At 41.9% G+C, this 20,268-nt stretch overlaps 1 protein-coding gene across 2 annotated transcripts; it reads left to right on the top strand.

The window, feature by feature from the left end:
• The first annotated feature begins 1,105 nt into the window (after positions 1-1,105).
• On the top strand, positions 1,106-4,890 carry LOC307166137 (neuronal pentraxin-1-like). Of its 2 annotated transcripts, none has more exons than XM_079884316.1 (5): positions 1,106-1,655; positions 1,995-2,202; positions 2,926-3,170; positions 3,341-3,520; positions 3,682-4,890. In XM_079884316.1, exons 1-5 carry the CDS (start codon positions 1,239-1,241, stop codon positions 3,901-3,903), a joined length of 1,272 nt encoding a protein of 423 aa, XP_079740442.1. In that variant the 5' UTR covers positions 1,106-1,238; the 3' UTR covers positions 3,904-4,890. The 2 variants fall into 2 exon arrangements, with proteins under 2 accessions (XP_079740442.1, XP_079740441.1); XM_079884315.1 differs by having other exon boundaries at positions 1,157-1,655; positions 1,998-2,202.
• Positions 4,891-20,268: the final 15,378 nt, after the last annotated feature.

Below are 20,268 nucleotides of genomic sequence, written 5' to 3'. Positions count from 1 at the left end.
ACAATCCATATTGTTAAAAGCGCTATATAAATGAAGGTGACTTGATTTGACTAGAAGCAGGCGAGAGCCAATGAGCGTTTGATATGACTGCCTTAGAACATTTCGTAAAGCTTCTTGAGGGCGCAATTTTTTCATTTTAATTAATCACAACAAGCGCTGGATTTGCCGTTTACGGTTGCTGCTGAGAATGGAGATGAAGATCGTTGGATAAAGGGCTGAATTTGAGATCAGATTTGGATTAGCCTAGCAAGTGAATAAAATTGATGTCTTTTGTGAATTTATGTTGTGTTTTGGTGTATTTTGTGGTTTCATGTAGTCTTGTTTAGCATTAAAGGTATAATCCTCCGAAACAGTTTGCAGTAGAAGTCACAAACAGAGCAATATGTTATTATTTCTCATCTTAAGTAGATGAGTAAACTGCATTTAATTACACATGTCATTGATATGACAATTGAATAAAATAGAGTCAAAACATTAATGCCACAATTTTAATATTCATAAATAGGAATCACCTACGTATACAAAGTTGTACGTCGGTAAAGTTGTTCATATGTAAATCATTTACGTAGTGCAGTCTGTAAATATTTTAAGTTGTAGTGCTGTCAATACGTTAATATTACGTTTCAGTGTGTATGAAAACGTAAGTAAATATACGTGTGGTAGGCTATAGAACTACACTTTTCATAAAAAATACATGTATTCGCATGAGATCGCGTTTGTACAGCTACATATGTGGTATCCAATGGCATTATAATACAAAGGCAACAAGAAGGCCTAACTAATTAGTCAATGCTCTCCTTTAAATATGACCAGATGGTAAGAAACTATTAGCCCACTTTAGATAGGCTATACTTTTGAGAATATAACTAAAATAAAATACAATACATTTCAGAAATATAAAAATAGTCTGCATCGATTGGTCATAAACACAATATCGGTATCTAGATTTCTAAATAACAGTCCAAGTAAAACTACTTCCTAAATCTGAATAGTTTGCTATACATCACATCGTACTTACCATTGTGGCAAAAAGACATATGATTTACCATCTCTCAATTCCACCTTAAGAAATACACTTGACATGATTGGAGAGCGCGAGCGCGCTGCAGCGGATCTGCGCTGCGCCTCTGCTGTCCTATATAAACCCACACGCGCTGCATAGAGTCAGCGGACAGCTCAGTGGTGGTGAAACAACAGGTTACTCTCACTTCAAACACTGACAAAGAAGACAATCCGCAATGGAGACAATCTCATGGACACTTTTTCTACTTTCTCTTACATATTTGGAGGGATCTTCGCAAGATTTCGGACAGACACAGTTCATCTGCACGTCCGTGCCTAAGGATATGGACATGTGCGCAGCCACAATGCAGAACAGCGGGCCAGCGGAGGATCTGAAGACCACAGTAATGCAGTTAAGAGAGACAGTCCTACAGCAGAAGGAAACTATCATGAATCAAAAGGAGACGATCAGGGAACTAACTTCCAAGTTGAGCCGCTGTGAGAGTCAGAGTGTTCTGGAGCCCGTGACTGGAGGTCGTAGGAAAGAACCGGGCAAAAACACGATGGGAGACGTGTCCCGCGGCCCGACAGATACTCTAACCCAACTCGGGCAGACTTTAGCCACCCTTAAACAAAGATTGGAAAACTTGGAGGTATACATGACGTAATGATTTGGACTTTTCAGCTTAAGACGTGTGACTCCATCTAGTGCATTTCCTAATAGTCATATCCCGCATTTCTTTAAAAACACAAACTCATGCAATGCACGATAAATTACATTAAGTTAAAATATTTTTAGCCAGATTGAGTAATCTTAATGGGGTCGAAAGATTTGGAGTGGAGGTCTCTAGCAGATTTAGTCAATGTGTCACTGGTTCACGGCAGGCTGCGCTAAGCCTGAAATTGGCTTATAGTCTCTTAAAAGTATCCCATGTTTGCGTTTTAAAGTATTCGTTTGAATAAGCACCCTCCTATCTCATGTTTTCCCGTAGCAGTACAGCAGGAACAACGTCTCTGTCCAGGCGAACAGCCTTAAAGATCTGCTTCAAAATAAGATCGAGGATATGGAGAAGCAGGTGCTGTCCCGGGTCATTACTGTGGATGAGAGCAAACCCGGGCAGAGGAACGACACAGATCAGCGCAATCGAGTGGAGTCAACTCTCACCTCCTTACATCAGAGAATTAACGACCTGGAGAAAGGTATTAGATGTCGTTCCTTGAGAAATTTTACTTATTTGTGAGGCAAATAATAAATCTGAACTGGCTATTTACTACAATAATTATGTTTGAGAAGTATGGTAGTTACAGTAAAACAGCAATGCAGGCGTGTAATGGCGCAGAGGATGGTTTGGGAGGGGGAGCTGCATTGCTTAGCATTTTGAGCTAATAAACAGCGATGTAGCCTAATATTATGACGGATAATTTGGTCATTCTCAAAGCTAGTAGATCTTCTCTGAATATCAGCGTAAAGTTTGCTTCTCAAAGCGCAGCCAGCTCAGCGCAGCATGCGAGAGTCAAACAAATTGTTTTTAAATAATCACCAGTTGCACAAATTAAAAAGAAAGAACGCAAATTATATTTTTATTTATTTATTATTGATTGATTGCATGAGTTTGGTTGGTTTACCTTTAAGTTGTTAGTTTGATTTTTAAAAGTAAAGTTGATTAAAGTAAAGTAAAACCACTTAATTTACAGTGGGTTTCATTGTAAAATAAAAACAAGTAATTTACAGTAGTGTAATGTATAGTCTAAGAACAGCTATAAGTCACTTAAGCATCAGAGCAGTAGATACAAGCAATAGAAGCATTTGGGCACTAGCCTTTGTTTAGAAGTCCTTGTGGAATAGAGAGAGAGAGAGAGAGAGAGAGAGAGAGAGAGAGAGAGATTAAGTGTTAAATCCTAACATTACTTTTTACTCTGCAGGTTCAAAAGGAAACAGGCCACTGGACAAGTTTCAGATAACGTTCCCCTTAAGAACAAATTACATGTATGCCAAAGTGAAAGAAAGTCTACCAGAAATGTATGCCTTCTCTTTCTGCTTGTGGATAAAATCCAATGCATCACCCGGGGTAGGAACACCCTTCTCCTATGCTGTTCCTGGACAAGCCAATGAGCTTGTTCTCATAGAATGGGGGAACAATCCAATGGAGATTCTCATAAATGATAAGGTACAGTGTCAGAAACAATAATGCAATTCTATAATGCATACCATGGTTGTTAGGGGCTGTATTATACAGGAGATATATCTCAATGTGTATCTCTTGGTTTGCTTAGATAAAAGTCTTTTAGCACTTAAAACAGAAGTGCAATTTGAGTAATCTACAGTATAACTTTACAGGTTGCAAAATTACCTTTCATTATCAACGATGGTAAATGGCATCACATTTGCATAACATGGACGACTCGTGATGGAGTATGGGAAGCATTTCAGGAAGGTGTTCTGCGTGGAACTGGAGAAAATCTGGCACCCTACCACCCAATCAAACCCAATGGTGTGCTGATCTTAGGTCAGGAGCAGGTAAGACTCCAAATTATGCCTATTAGGCTTCATTTATGTAGAAAATGTCAGTTAATATTAGAAAATGTAATAACTCTATCGATCATGCTTATTTAGACTTAACAGGTTTGCCTGCTGTTCAGCAACCTAATATTGAATTTGGTTGTTTTTTGTACTTGCAGGACACACTTGGTGGAGGTTTCGATGCAACCCAAGCCTTTGTAGGTGAACTGGCGAACTTTAATATATGGGATAGAAAATTGACAGCTGGCGAAATTTACAACCTGGCAACCTGCAACAACAGAACACAAGCTGGCAATGTGTTATCATGGTCAGAGAGTAATACCAATGTGTTCGGTGGAGCCACTAAATGGACTTTTGAGCCCTGCCATCAACTCAACTGAACTGCAAAGGGGCCAGATCCATGTTTCTAGTTTTTGTCTTTCTTGTCCTTAGTTTGACGTTCGTGAAAAAAAAAAAAAAAAAAATACAGTTTGTAAAAAAAAAAAACAGTTCTTGATAAAACATTCAAAGGTAAGCATAAACCTGGGGTTTCTATGAATAACTTAATATTTCTGTGCAAACTAGAATATTTTTTTTTTTGTCTTGATAAAATAGTTTCCTGTTGGTTGTCTTGCAAACCTCAAAGCGACAGTGTTACTTCAAGTTACTTTTAGCATTAGCAATGTTTTTTTAAAGGGGCCAACAACTGAAGAACTGTCTCTTTGCAGCATTTTGGGCTGTAAAGCAACAGTGCATCAGAACATAACTCTTGTGGGTTTTTTTTTTTTTTTTCTAATGATCACACTTTGCTGATAACCCATTCACAAATTGTCACCATTTTAAATTATGGTTTATTTAATATTGGTACCCCATTCCCACCGGATCTTGCACTGTGATGGACTTGAAAATAAGATGCGAGAATTGTATTTATTTACTTGGAAAAAGATGGTTTAAAAGGATGGCACTTCCTGCATTTGATTCCATTGATCTCACTGATGTTTCTGTAAGAATGTCGTTTAGTTGCCAACATGCTTACAGCCTGAGTGCCTTGAACTGATGTATCAGTTCAGCACACATTTTTAGTTTGCTTACTCATTGTGTTACGCAATAACATTTTGCTTTTATTGATGAATTACTGTTTTTATGAAGCGTCTTCAACAGCAATTGTTAAGGCTCTGGTGTGTTTTACTCTGTTCTAGGAATGTCATTTGTACAGTAACAGCATGATTTATCAAATGCTGCAACATCAATGCTGATATCTGCTTCTCCTATTGTTTTGGGTTGGGTTTTTTACTGTATTGATATATGCTAAAAGCATGGCACTACTGAACGATGATAAAGATATAATTTTTGTAATAAAATTGTGATATACAGTACATATAAATAGCATTTTACCTTTGTAGTCATTCTTACTCAAATACTGTTTAGTAGAGAGTTACAGAAATATAGGATAAAGTATAAAATCAATAGATAAACAGATAATATCTTATTTTGTCTAAATTTTACATAAATGTGCTCGATACCCTAAAATCTATAATTCTCTCATCATCTCACTCACTCTATGTTTGTGCACATGGGGCATTTGTTTTTGTTGACACTGCCCTCTCTATCTTGGTTTTGTGTAACAGACTGCATTGCTGGAAAAAAATATGGTTATAATTTCGAACATACATGTTTAATCAGTGTGACATGGCATTTTGTGCTTCTGTAGGCATTAACAGGTGCTAAAGCTGCCAGTAAATGTTTGGTATTTACAGTTTTCAGTCATTTGTTACAGTTTAAACATAATACGAGAGACAAAATTATGATTCAGGTAAAATACAGGTAATAACCGCAAAACAGAATGAAAATCTGACATAACCAAACTCTGGAGTTTATCAAACTAGATTTTTAGATTTTCTGAAACATTTTAGAGATACAGTGTCAGTTGGCTCACTTATTTCATCAAGAAATTAGAAAAATATTAAAGGTGCAAAAATGTTTTGTTTAGTTCATATTTTGATGGCAGTCATTTTTAGATTCATATTGACATCTAGTGGTCTCAATGCAGCATCACACAAAGCAACAATTTTCTGTTAACATTGTCACTATGTTATTACAGCTGTTTCACAAGTTCCTTTTCCCATATAATCTGCTAATAAGGTTAAGCGTATTTGGCTTGCAGTCCGCAGTGGAGGGGCTCGAGGAAGCAGCTTCAACTCGAGCTTAGATATACCCTCCAGTGTGACTACTAATGCTTGGATGATGAGTATGGTAGCAAGATGCCTAAATTATGTTTGTGGAGTTGGGGAGGTGGAGGGATGCCAAAACAGCTAATGCCAGAGCAAGGTGAGCAGCTGCTTATACTGTATGCTACTGCAGTTAATTGAAAGATTAGATGTGTTCACTCCTCCCGAAATAACGTTTGTTATTTCACTTAACGTTTCACTTATATCCCAGTGTCCTAAGAGTAAGTACAACAGTATTCAGCTGGACATGTGATCACAACATTTCAAGCCCCATGTAAATTAAAGTAATTGTTCACCTAAAAACAAAAATTCAGTTATTATAGAAGAGGTAAAAAATATAAAAACACTACTTATTTCTTTGTGTGTACAGCTTTTGAGGATAAAGATTACTGAGATTACCCTCAACTAGAAAGATAATAAACTGACAATATTGTGGCATTCTTTCAGCATTTTAGAATTTAGACTTTTACTTAGCTGAGTTTATATGATATTATTCATATGCTTCATTCATTCATTCATTTTATATTCAAGGAAAACACACTACAAACTAAAACATCTACAGTATATATCCTGTGGATTGCTAGTTTCTGTTCCTCAATCGGGACCAAACCACATTGGACATTTTCAACGGATTTACCTGATCTGATCTGTGGTTTAGGGGTAGGCCTTCATGATTTTGGCAAGTCAGGTAAAGCTGTTGAAAAACGCCCATTGTATTTTGAAAATGTCCACTGATTTTTACACCTGGTCAATTCATCCATTTTTACTAATCGGATAGCTATCTGATTGGTTAAAATTGATCCATTTATACACTTGGTCACATAAAAGTGTCTCCGCAAAATGGATGTAAATCCGATCTTCAATTCTGACACTATATGCAAATTTAGTTCACGTCCACGAAAGAAACAGATATTCGCTGCATTTTATGTAACATCAGCGAATTTCAAGATCAAAGGTCGCAACAAGAGAAAGAGTGGCATCTGCACGGGTAAGTTTTAATGAAGATGGTTGTGCTTTGAGAATCTGCGGCAGTTTGCATGTTGGCTTGCTGAAGAGATACTCACCTACTCATCATGGTGATGCGTGTTGTAGTAGTGCCATCATATCTGGCTATAATATGTTACTTAGCATATAACACGCTCATATATATATATATTATTATTTTTTTATTTTGGCTCCTGCGATGGGTAGGGGGGCGTCCCATCCCTGTGCGTTGAGCCGACCAGATGAACCAGTTGTTTCCAGTGCTGACGGTCTTGTGCCAGCTGCTCTGCATCCTCCATAGCAACTCCATGTTGTTGGAGGTCGCCCGCAAGGACGTCAAGCCATCGGGTGCGGGGTCTACCTCGTGGTCGTCTCCAGCCTGCAGCCTTCGGATCAAACTGGAGAATGGCTCTTGTCGGATGGTCAGGAGGATGGCGGAGGACATGGCCAAACCAGCGGGTGCGACGTTGCGCAGCCAGGCAGGATGCTCTGGGCTGGCATGTGCGGGCTCTAAGCACTTGATTGGAAACCTGCTGGGGCCACCTGATGTTCTCGATGGTTCTGAGAGCCCTGCTATCAAAGCCATCTAATCTTGCAGCCAGTGTCTTATTTAAGGGCCAAGTCTCCGAGCCATAAAGCAGGATGGAGAGTACTGCTGAGTTGTAAATCCGGATCTTCGTCTTGCGTGAGATGGTCTGGTGCCGCCAGAGTGGTTTCCAGAGAGACTGCAGGGCTGATGCAGCCAGGGCTCTTCTGCGGGTAATTTCTGGTTTTAGGTCCCCGTTGTCTGTCACTATGGATCCCAAATACACAAAGTACTTGACAGGCTCTACAATGTTATTGCCAAGCCGCAGGGAAGGTGGATGCGGTCCATCACCGACATACATGAACTTGGTTTTCGTCCAGCTCACCTGGAGGCCAAGCTTCTCAGCCTCTTCACTGTATATGCCCAGAGCGTCTCTCAGCTGGCTGTAGGACGTGCTGAGCAGGATGGTGTCGTCAGCGTACTCCAAGTCAGTCAGGTGGTAACTGCCGAAGTTCACTCCGGGGACCCGCTCACAAACCCTGGACATCAGATGGTCAATGATGCAGTTGAAGAGGTCAGGAGCAGCCACGCAGCCCTGGCGAACGCCACTGGAGATGGAAAACCAGTCTGAGTCTCTGCCGTTGATACGGACACAGCTCTGAGCGTTGCTATAAAGCAACTTAAACAGGGCAACGATCTTGGGTGGTGCTCCAAGGGCATGTAGGATACTCCACAGTGAAGTATGGCAGACGGTGTCAAAGGCAGCCTTAAGATCTATGAACCCGATATAAAGATGGCGATCTTTACGGAATTCATAGGTCTTCTCTATCAGCAAGCGAACGGCGGAGATTTGGTCTGTTGTGGAGCGATTAGGCATGAAGCCAGCCTGCTGGGGACGGCGGCTGCTTCTGATGGCTGGGAGAGCACGGCTGAGCAAGATCCTGGTAAAGAGCTTGCCGGGGATGGAGAGAAGGGTAATGCCTCTGTGGTTGCCGCAGACTAGCCTGTCACCCTTACGTTTCCAGAAGGGCAAGATGACTCCTCTGGTCCAGTCGCTGGGAATCCTCTCTGTCTCCCACACCTCATTGAATATGTGGGTAAGCCACTCGACGATGCTTTCACCGCCTGATTTTAGCATCTCAGCGGTTATTGCACAGATGCCGGGGGCTTTCCTGTTGTTAAGTTTTTCCAGAGCGGCTCTGACTTCCTCAGGTGTGACAGGGTCTGTACTGCAGACAACACTAGGGGCTGCAGCGTTAGCGGCCGATGAGATGGCGGGATCAGCCGGGGAGGTACCGTGCTGCAGAAGGAGGCTGAAGTGCTCTTTCCAGCGTTCGAGGCAGTTTGCTTCTGTTGCTATAAGGTTGCCATCAGAATCTTTCACCAGGGCTGTCTTGATGCGTGGGCCATTACGGGCTTGGCGCAGCAGACTGAAGACACGGCTCATGTTGTTGTTATTGGCCGCGGACTCTAGGTGTTTAGCTTCTGCTTGCCAGAACTTCTCCCTATCCTCAGCTATAGCCACATTGCGCTGGCAGTTCAGTCGCTGATACTCCGTCAGGTCACCTCGGAGCCGGGCCTCCCTCCGCTGGTCAATGATGTTGAGTGTCCTCTCCGATATCCAAGGCTTATTCGGGGAAGGTCGAAAGCATCCAAAGACATTGTGAGCTGACTGGATGACACTTTCCTTGAAGGTCTTCCAGTCCTTCACCTTGTCGGTAGCCAGGTTATCAAAGGTGCGGCGGATGGCGCAACTGAAATATGTGGCGATGTTTGGATCACTGAGTAAGGAGGAGTCCAGGCGAGGCTTAGTCTTGGTGTGCTGGTTGGCTCGCAGCTTTAACTTAAGCTGGGCCACCAGCAGGCGATGGTCTGTGTTGCCAAGCTCTGCTCCTCGGTACACACGGCAGTTAGTGACAAACGGCTTCCAGCGTCGTGAAATGAGGATGTGGTCCAGCGCTTTCCTGGTTCTGCCATCTGGGCTGTACCATGTCCAGTGATGGATAAGCTTCCGAGGAAACCAGGTATCAGCAACACAGAGGTTGTTGTGGTGGCAGAAAAGGAGAAGGCGGTTACCGTTGTCATTTGTGGACCTGTCAGCAAAGGTTGTGCCGACAGGTGAGCCTGTGGACCGATCACTGCTGGACAGAGTGGCGTTGGCATCAGTGAGGATGATGGTGATGTCGTGTGGTGAGGCTTGGCCAACAGCCTGATGGAGTTGGTCAAAGAAGACATCCTTCGCATCCTCATCAGCGACATCGGTGGGGGCATAAGCAACGATTACTGTCATCTTGCCGTGTTGGTGAAGAAAGCGGGCCGACAGCAATCTGTCGCTCAGGGGTGTCCAGCTGATGAGGGACTTGCGGAGGGCCTTTGGGATGGCAAGTGCCACACCATAAAGGCCTGTCCGTCTTTCGGGGCCACTCCAGAAGTAGCAATGGTCGCCTGCTGTTATTTCGCCATTGCCGTGCCATCGGACTTCACAGAGCCCTGCCAAAGAGATGTTATAGCGGCAGAGCTCTCGGGACAGCAGGGTGGCAGCTCCGGGGCGAAGAAGTGTCTGGACATTCCATGTGGCGACTCGGATCCTGCGACGAAGGTTGATCCGTACTCGTTGGTCGGGGGCAGGCTGGGGTCCGTTACCGTGTTGGGAAGTCCGGCTTCTTTCTCTGATCGGTTTCGTAACAAAAGAGTTTCTCCTGGGTGGGTTGTTAGCCCTCCGCAGGATAGTCGGTTGGTGGGGCTGCCACCTCACAGCGTACCGACATGCTGGGGTCTTTGTTTGTCTGGAACCTACCCTGGAGACCGGCCCGCCTAGGGTGACCCTACCAGGAGCGAGCTCCCGACGGTATCGCTCTCCAGGGTCACTGGAACGCGCAAGCCCCCTCGCCACATCAAGGCCAGACCCGAGAGAGGGATATATATATATATATATATATATATATATATATATATATATGAAGAGTTCAGATGCAAAAGCCTCTAAGTGCCATCTGAAATTTTCCTCTAGAACGGTCATTTTCATCAATCTCGTATATTTAAGTTCAGTAATTTCACTTAAATGACAATTAATAGGTAATTTTCATTGCCATTTAAGTGAAATTACTGAACTTAAATATACAAGCTTGATAAAAATTATCATTCTAGAAGAAAGTTTCAGATGGCACTTAGAGGCTTTTGCATCTGAACTCTTCATATATATCATATATATATATATATATATATATATATATATATATATATATATATATATATTTATTTATTTTTTACATTTTGGGAGGAGTAAAATTTACATGGCCTATATTGTTTCAACAACCAGATGCATTTACACTTGTCCAGATCTGTTAGGAATGCATCTCAGACCACCTCCTAAAGTGGTTTGAGTGATCGGATTAAATTCGCCTCGAAAGCGTTTCAGATGGCATATACACCTGTATATATGGGGCCGGTTTCACAAAGCTATTTTAGACCGGTCTATAGTGTTAGAAAAGTCTCAAATTTGCTCATAGACTAGTCTAATGCAAGTTAGACTGTCTCACAAAAATAAGGACTTAATTTAGACCAAAAAAATTAGACACATTACCCCCAGGCTAACTTAGGTCTAAGACTCTATGTTACCTTGACAACCAGCAGTAACAATCAGTTACATCACAAACAGCCAAAAGAAAAGGGAAATGGCTCATAATTTAAACATTTCTTCTTGTTACTACATTCTCCGCTAAATTCCTCAAGTAAAATGTCCTTGTAACTGTTATATTCCTCCAACAAACACATATTTTCCACTGGGGTAAACTGCACTGAGCAGTTGAATGCCCTTACTCGATCCGCCATGTTTTTTGTTTTGAAAAATGTCTTATTTTACCCAGAATGCATTGCAGTGTAGTCCTACTTAAGATAGTCAGAGTTTTAAGTGCTTTGTGCAACGGTCTGACTGAAGTCTGACTATCTACTATATCTAAGCCATAGTCAAAGTCTATCTTTGTGAAACCGGCCACGGAAACACAGAAAAGACCAGTGCCCGGTTGCATAAAGCACCTTAAGTGTAATTTTCCCTTAAGAATGCCCTTAGGATTCCCTTAAACCTAAGGCTGTTGCAAAAAATAACCCTTAAGTGTTACGTAAGGGTTTCTTTAGGTAAAACGTCATACACCCTAAGAATTTCCCTTAAGTATCTATTTTTCCCTTAAGTAATCTCTTAAAAAATGATGTGTTGCATAAAGCCCCTTAACTGTCATTTCCCTAAATATAACATAAGGTGTGGAAAACTTCATCTTAAATGTTACACGAAGAGAGAAGGTTCAATCCAAGTCTTCTAACGAGACACGATCGGCCGCTTCATATGATAAACAAATTTTAATTTTGCCGTTTTTTCACATATAAACACATAACACGTTATGGTTAACGGAAGCTCAAATGTGTGCGCAAAAACCAATGCGGTTTGTTCTTGCTCGCACGTCTAAGTTTCCGAAACAGCCTGAATCATATACTTTTATGTGTTTCAGTAAATCGACAGAAATGTGAATATTAAAAATATTTTTTTTTGTTTCTAAAGATGAATGAAAGTCTTATGGTTAGACCGACATTTGGGTGAGTATGATGACAGAATTTTAAATTTTGAGTAAACTATTAATTTGAGTTTCTGTCTCGTCTGGTCCTTCTCTTTTCATATTTGGTTTTCTTTTTTGTTTTCCTTATCCATGTTATGCTGTTTTCTGTGAAACTTACCGCTATCTGTATTAACAAATAACGTGTCCATGGCAGCAATCGAATTTTATAACGGCAAAATTTGGGTCACTGTCGTGAAATACTTTTCACTGTCGTGAAGTTTTTTAGCTTTTAGTATGAATATGTTAAGGCCTGTTCACACCGGGACGAATTTCGCGCGCGATATTCGCCGACGTTTAACGCCTCGTGACTAAACAAAGGGCGCCAATGTGAGTGTGCACACCGGCGCGAAAAACGGCACGCGTAAAAGCGTCATTTTTTAAAAAACGCCTCGGGTTCGTTTTTTTGGTTTGACGCGCCGCGTCAAAAACTATTCGACCAATGAGATTGGCGCTTTTGTTCACGTGTCTGGAGCTTCTGAAGTTACAATAAAACACAACTTGGGGGCGCTCAAACACAAAACGGTCTTGCCGAGCACACATATGTAACGGCAAAGAAGATATACACCAAGTAGCGTCTACACTGCCGGGAAGAAATAAGACGAGGAAGATGCAAGGCAAGATGATTGTAGAGCTGCTGGTCTCGTTGGTGTCGGAACATAAAGACCTATATGACAAACGCGACAGCGACTACAAAAATCTTGATAAAAGAGAACTGTTATGGAGTGGTTTCTGTTTTACATTAAGCACCATCTAATGTCAGGGAATGAATTTGCATGTTCACTCGTCAGTGAAAATCGCTTGGGTGTGAACACAAAAAATGCGTTGAAAAACGCTGGCGAATAATGCGTGCCGATATTCGTCCCGGTGTGTAGGGCCCTTTAGGCTTAAGGTTCTGAATAAGCTGGTGTGTTCCAAACCAATGACAAAATTCGCATTTAGGAGATATAAGCATTCAAAATTTACAATCCCTCACTTCCGCTAAAATGGATCAAGGATTTTTATGACATCACCGCAGCCTTCAGCTTCTCATCACATCTTCTGTCCAATCAAATGCTCTCTAGAATGTAAAGCATCCAGCCCCCTATGCTATAAATACCACCTGGCCAAAGCAACCATCGTTGACACTTTGCAGAGTAATATGGGTTTTTGCCAGGGTCTATATTGTCCCCACTCCCCACCACTACACCACTCCCCAAAGACTTAAACTTTAACAGACTTAGCTCGCAACAGGTAACATAGGCTCTATACTGAACAATAAAACATGGCACAAACACACTTAAATAGGGCAAGACACATCTTACAGCTTATGTCTTTTAGAAAGTATGTGTTTGTGTTTCTGAGTGTTTCCGTTGCAGGAGAAGGTGTGGCCTGCACTCAAGCCAGCAGAGGTCCTGATTGGTCTGATCCTGATTGGTCTGGTCCTGATTGGTCTGGTCCTGGTTGGTCTAATTCTGGTTCCATTGAAAAGGACCACCCCAAACACTCTATGGAGGCTGAATGTGTGCCATTTGTTTTGCGCTGACTTGATTTCCTCTGTGGTTATGTGCCTTTTGTGAAACTTGCTTTTGTTCATTTGATTTATAACTCAGGTTGTTTTGAATTACTTTGGCCTTCAGTTATATTGTGTAAATATTATTTGTAAATACTCAATTTAGGGGAAGTAGGGAGTGTGACGCCATTTATTTTGCATATGTTTATTCTATGTTTTGGGTTAAGGAGTTAGGGAAGTTGTGTTGTATTTTTCTTTTAATGTGATTTATTTATTTTTTAGGAAATTTAGAGGGTACTAAACAAGTTATTTTTGTTTATTATTTTGGCCTTGTCCACTCCTGAATTTAACCCTTTTTTTACCCCTGAATTTAACCCCCATTCATTTATGTTGCAGCTGGCCCTAGACGGTCGTAACATAAATTGGGGGCTCGTCCGGGATGTTCAAACTTTGCTCCGGTTTGAACGACCAAATTCAATAAACAAATAGTTCATTCAATCTAATGAAAGTTGCCTTATCTTTTATCGTTTGCCTGTGGGTTTTTACTTTAAAGGGAAGGGAATTCGGCAGTGTTTTTGAGATGTCTTCTAAATTTGATTTAGAGGAGTTTGTGATTCGGCCTACGGTGCAGCAGTTAGAAGAATGTCGTAAAGATTACTTATTTGCAATCACGGATTTTTATCACATCAAGGTGCCTCGAGCTGCAGTAAAGAGGGAGATTAAGGAAGTGGTTGTGGAATATATGGTGGAAAATGGGATCTTGCCAGTGGAGGGTGAGCTAGCGGGTGTTGCAAATCCAATATCGAGTTCCATGGGTAAGGGAACAGAGCAGCCCAAACCTGAGGAACCATTCAGCATAGATCCCGCTGAGCTGCCATCTCCACAAAACCCATTGTTGACCATTAAGTTAAAGGAGCTTGAGTTGGAACTGAGCCGGCAGCAGTACCAAAGTCAGCTGTTGCACGTAAAAACAGTCTAACTGAAACTCAGCGTGCAAAGAGCTGGAGCTCGAACTTAAAACTACGGTTCCCAACAGGTCTCCAACTACTGGTCCACCTGGCATGAGTACGCCTGTGTCTTCTCCAAGCAGCACTTCCGCTCCTGGTTCTTAATCTGCATCTCGACGCAATTTGCAAGTAAGTCAAAGTTTTGATATCAGCAAACAAATTGCGTTAGTCCCGCTCTTTCGTGAAAGTGAAGTGGATATATATTTAACTGTGTTTGAATGCATCGCCGCCACGCTTCAATGGCTTCAATTCAAAGGTTCATCTTTTTTGACTGCTGAGTCCACATTTGAACCGTTTATTTTTGATGTAACAATGTAATTTGATGAGTCGAGGTCTGAAGCCAAACCTGTCCGCATCCTGAGGGACACAGGGTCTGCTCAGTCATTTATCTTAGAGAGTGTGCTATCCTTTTCTACCCATTCTAGCTGTGGGGCTGATGTACTAGTAAAAGGAATTGATCTGGCTATTGTTAAAGTTCCCCTGCACAATGTATTTTTACAGTCTGGCATAAGTTCAGGGTTTGTCAAGTTGGCTGTTTGTGCTGAGTTACCTGTTGAGGGAGTATCGCTCATTCTTGGTAATGATTTGGCGGGTAAGAAAGTTTTCTGTTTACCTGAAGTGACGGATTACCCCGTTGGTGTAAATAAAGGTAACAATGTGTTACGTGAAACATTTCTGATGTGTTTAGTGCTTACTCCAAAAGCACTCATTGTAAATGATATGATTTCAGATAATAACCTAGATGTGCTGTGTTTGACAGAAACCTGGCTAAAACCAAACGATTACATTACTTTAAATGAGTCCACCCCGCAAGATTACAGTTATAAACATGAACCTCGTCTGAAACGCAAAGGGGGAGGTGTTGCTGTAACTTATAGTAATATTTTCAAAACCACTAAGAAATCTAGTTTTAAATATACTTCTTTTGAAGTGTTGGTGCTTAATGTAAAAATATATAGTGCAAACGATAAATCACGTTTGAGATTTGTGCTGGCTACTGTATACAGGCCACCAGGGCACCATAAAGATTTTATCAAAGAATTTGCAGACTTTCTATCAGAATTAATATTGACTGCAGATAAAGTACTAATTGTTGGTGATTTTAATATACACATAGATAATGAAAAAGATGCATTGGGATTGGCATTTAAAGACATTGTAAACTCAACTGGAGTTAGACAACACGTGTCAGGACCTACTCATTCACGTAATCATACTCTAGATCTAATATTATCACATGGAATAGATGTTGATGCCGTTGAAATTCTGCAGCAGAGCGATGACATCTCAGATCATTATCTAGTCTCGTGTAAATTACATTTAGCCAAGGCTGCAAAGCCGACTCTGTGTTATAAATATGTTAGACCTATCACTTCTGCCACTAAAGATTGCTTTATCAATAATCTTCCTAATCAGTTTCATCATCTCAGCATCCCAGATAGCTTAGAAGAACTTGATATTGCAACAGAAACTTTTAACTCTCTCTTTTCCAGCACTTTAGACACAGTTGATCCGTTGCGCTTAAAGAAGATTAAAGAAAATAGTCCAACGCCGTGGTACAACGAGCACACTCACACACACACACACAGAAAAATGGAGCGCAACTGGAAACAAAACAAAATTAGAGGTATTTCGGATTTCATGGAAGGAGAGCTTGATTACTTACAGGGAGACTTTAAAAGCTGCTAGAGCTGCTTATCTTTCAACACTATTAGAAGAAAATAAACATAATCCTAGGTATTTATTTGAAACAGTGGGTAAACTAGCTAAAAAGAAAGCTTCAAACCCAGAAGTTTCCAAGCAACACAGCAGTAATGACTTTATGAACTTCTTCACTTATAAGATTGATAATATCAGGGACAAAATTATAACTATGCAACCGTCTACTACAGTATCGCATCAGGCAATGCATTTTAGTCTCCCTGAGGAAAAATTTGATTCATTTATTGCTATAGGAGAGGAAGAATTTTGCAAACTCGTTAATTCATCTAAATCGACAACGTGTATGTTAGACCCTATACCGACTAAGCTATTGAAAGAGATGCTCCCAGAGGTCATAGATCCTCTTCTTACTATCATTAATTCGTCTTTGTCTCTAGGATACGTAACAAATACCTTTAAGCTGGCTATAATTAAACCACTTGTTAAAAAAACGCAACTTAATCCTACAGAATTAGTCAATTACAGGCCGATCTCGAATCTGCCTTTTCTGTCAAAGATATTAGAAAAAACAGTATCCTCACAACTGTGTTCCTTTCTTGAAAGAAATGATATCTGCAAGGATTTTCAGTCTGGATTTAGACCGTACCATAGTACCGAGACAGCTCTCGTTAGAGTCACAAATGATTTGCTCTTATTATCCGATCGTGGTTGTATCTCTCTATTAGTGTTACTTGATTTTAGTGCTGCATTTGACACCACTGACCACAACATTCTTTTAAATAGACTCGAACATTATGTTGGCATTAGTGGAATTGCATTAGCATGGTTTAAATCATACTTATCTGACCGTTATCAGTTTGTAGCAGTAAATGAAGAGATGTCTTATCGATCACAAGTTCTACCAGAAAGACTCGGGAGAATAAATACTGTAACAATTAACATTTATTAACAGCCCAACAAGCAATCAAGTTCTTTGGCGTAGGCCCCGTCCGTAGCTTGCAATCCGAGGGTCCGGATCTGCATATCCTGCCTAAAGACGAAGGCAGGGGCGCAGCCGACCCCCAAAAATAGGTGGGAGATAATCCCACCGGGATGGAGCCCACCCCCAAAGAATAGTAAATAAAGTATACCCACCGGTCGAGTATCCTGAAGATCCTAAGACAAGAAAGAGAAAAAGTTAACATAATAAGCCAGACGTAGAATGTGATTTATTAATAACCTATCAGCTATGACATGAGCCGCTCCGTCATAATTAGACAGAGAACCTGAAATGTATAATGCATAGATGCGTAATATGCATATGCATATAGTATCTACTGCTGGATATATATGTTTATCTGATGCTGACGCTTCTGTTCAAGCGACTTTAACTATATTTCAAAACACGCTAAGCCTTATTGTTACTTGTTCCTAGTAGAATGAACCTATAACCTTAGCTACAGACCAAAGCTCTTCTAAATGGGCTAAAGGGAAAAGGTTAATGGAAGTAGCGCAGAGAGAAAGCGCAGAGCTAACTTGTACATGGATTAGCCACTAGGAACATGACTTGTTAGCCCATACTGTGTAGGCTACTATGGAACACATGGACCGGCCGTGACAGATCATACAGAGACAAGGCCGCTATCGACCACACTGAACGTGCCACCTTGGGCCACATAAAACAGGCCACCTTGGGCCACATAAAACGGCCACCTTGGCCACACGGACTGGCCATAGGGGCCACAGAACAGTGCCGCACGGCCACACGGCCTACTTAGACCACAGAGACGAGGCTGCACAGCCACACGGCCTACTTAGACCACAGTGACAAGGCTGGGGATCAGCCACAACGGCTTCTAATGCCACATGGAAGACAAAGTAGACTGGACAAGGCCGCGAGGCCACACAGAACAGAGCCCACAAGGTCCACAAGACCACCGTGGCCATTTTTTAGCAAGGCAACTATGCCTTGAGGCTGAATAGCCAACAGACACCAGCCACTTAGGCTACATGAAACCGATGCTGCTAAGGGCCACTAGACCACTGGTCTTTTTTACATATAGGACAAGGCAATGATATGCCACAAAGCCGCTAACGGCCACATAGAACAAACCACACAGAACGACGGCCACTAGGCCACATAGAACCGATGCCGCTAAGGGCCACTAGACCACTGGTCTTTTTTACGTACAGGACAAGGCAACAGTGTGCCACAAGGCCTACGAAGACCCACACAAAGACAAGGCCCACTGAGCCACAAGGCTGCTAATGCCACACATAAACAAAAAACACTCATGGACAAGGCCGCTAGGCCACAAATAACCAATGCCAATACTGGCCACAAGACCACAGGACAAGGCCACATTAGGCTACACGGTCACAGTAGACCACACAGAACATTGAATAGTCACGATACCAAAAGCCCACACTGAGACGTGGTCGCACAGAGACAATGACCACTAGGCCACACAGAACCGATGCCGCTAAGGGCCACTAGACCACTGGTCTTTTTTTTTTTACATACAGGACAAGGCAACAGTATGCCACAAGGCCTACGAAGACCCACACAAAGACAAGGCCCGCTGAGCCACAAGGCTGCTAATGCCACACATAAACAAAAAACACTCATGGACAAGGCCGCTAGGCCACAAATAACCAACGCCAATACTGGCCACAAGACCACAGGACAAGGCCACATTAGGCTACACGGTCACAGTAGACCACACAGAACATAGAATAGTCACGATACCAAAAGACAAGGCAACAATATGCCACAAGGCCATTGAGACCACATAAAACCTAGGCCCCGGAGGACCATACTGCCGTACGGCACAAAGGACAAGGTAACAAAATACCACGAGGCTACTAGAAGCCACACAGAGACGAAATACAGAGACGATGGCAACTAAGCCACATAGAGACAATGACATGTTAGCCACACAGATGAGTAACACCCAAGACTATCTACAGATAGATAGAACATAACACCACCACCAGTAGTTGCATAGGGATTTACCTGAACCGTCAGTGGAGAGCTTGCTGAGCTTCAAGGATGATTTTTGAATCGGGTCTTATATAGGACTCGAATGCAGAGGAAGACCATCTGCCCAGCATCTTGATAGCTGAAGTAGAAATGCCACGTTCAGCTGCTGTAGTGGCTGCCCCGATCCTGAAGGAATGACCAGTATACTGGGAGGGAGATAACTGCAGCTTTTGAGGACAGAAACTAGATGAGTCCTGAACCAGGCTTTAGAGAGAGATGCTTCGATTGATGATGAATGATAATGATGCTTCGTTAGGTAGGAAAATAGGGGAAGTGATCTGAGAATCTAGTTCATGAGCCATGAACGCTGTTAAACATGGCTACAATCTGAATATGAAATAGGAAGAGAAGAGACCATTACGGATGGGAGGTAATAAAGGGGGGTTAAATGGATTTCACTTTTCTGTAATGTTGTTGTTAAAGCATAAACATCTGCGAAGTTACAATGCACAAGTTCAAGCATTTAAGATTTCATATAAAGAGATTGCTTTTTAAAGGACTACAACAACGCTGAGAGGGACTGAGCGGCATTCCTTCTGGATTAGTGGCATCTCAAACTCTTAAGTTATATAAATCCAGCTCCCGGAATATTTTTATAGCATATCGAGCATAACTAGAAGATAACTACACATAAGCTACATGATTCATCAACTAACCACCCGGAATGGGGTCTATATGTTGACGCTTCTTGAGTCTCTCCATCTTTGTCTGACTCGGTTTAAATATAAAGCTAATAGTTTTGAAATTGTCTGTGAGAGGTAATCAAAGCTGCAAAACAAGCTGTTGAAACTCCACCCCCTGTGCCGGGAGCAGCAGCCCGACTGCATCCAAAGGGACAGACAAAAAACATGTGCTTTACTCACCCTCAATGACAATTCCAGCATAGTATATAAAAATATATTTGGGGCATTCCAAGCCAAACCCCTCACACACCCTGGGGACACTGGAGACCCACCACACATCGATATCATACTTGTAGACGAGGAAGGAACAACCGGCTGTGATCAGGATGGGAAATTAAGGAATCTGAAAAGAAAAGCGAAACATTAAACAATATTGCAGAAATATAGACCCTTTGCACGTGACGTCACGCTCTACTCGCGCGAATTCTGAACGCCATGACGGACGGCGGAAGAGCTATTCTGTAGACGGACGGCAAGCCAAACGAGTACGTGTTTGTGTTAGTTCTTGTTGTAAAATGGTTATTTCGTGTTGTGCCGTGGGCTGTGCTAATAGACAAG

This window comes from Squalius cephalus (assembly GCF_949319135.1).
Source record: "Squalius cephalus genome assembly, chromosome: 10".
NCBI classification, from domain to species: Eukaryota; Metazoa; Chordata; class Actinopteri; order Cypriniformes; family Leuciscidae; genus Squalius; species Squalius cephalus.
Note: the sequence above shows the minus strand (reverse complement) of the source record. Positions and strands in the feature narration are given on the sequence as shown.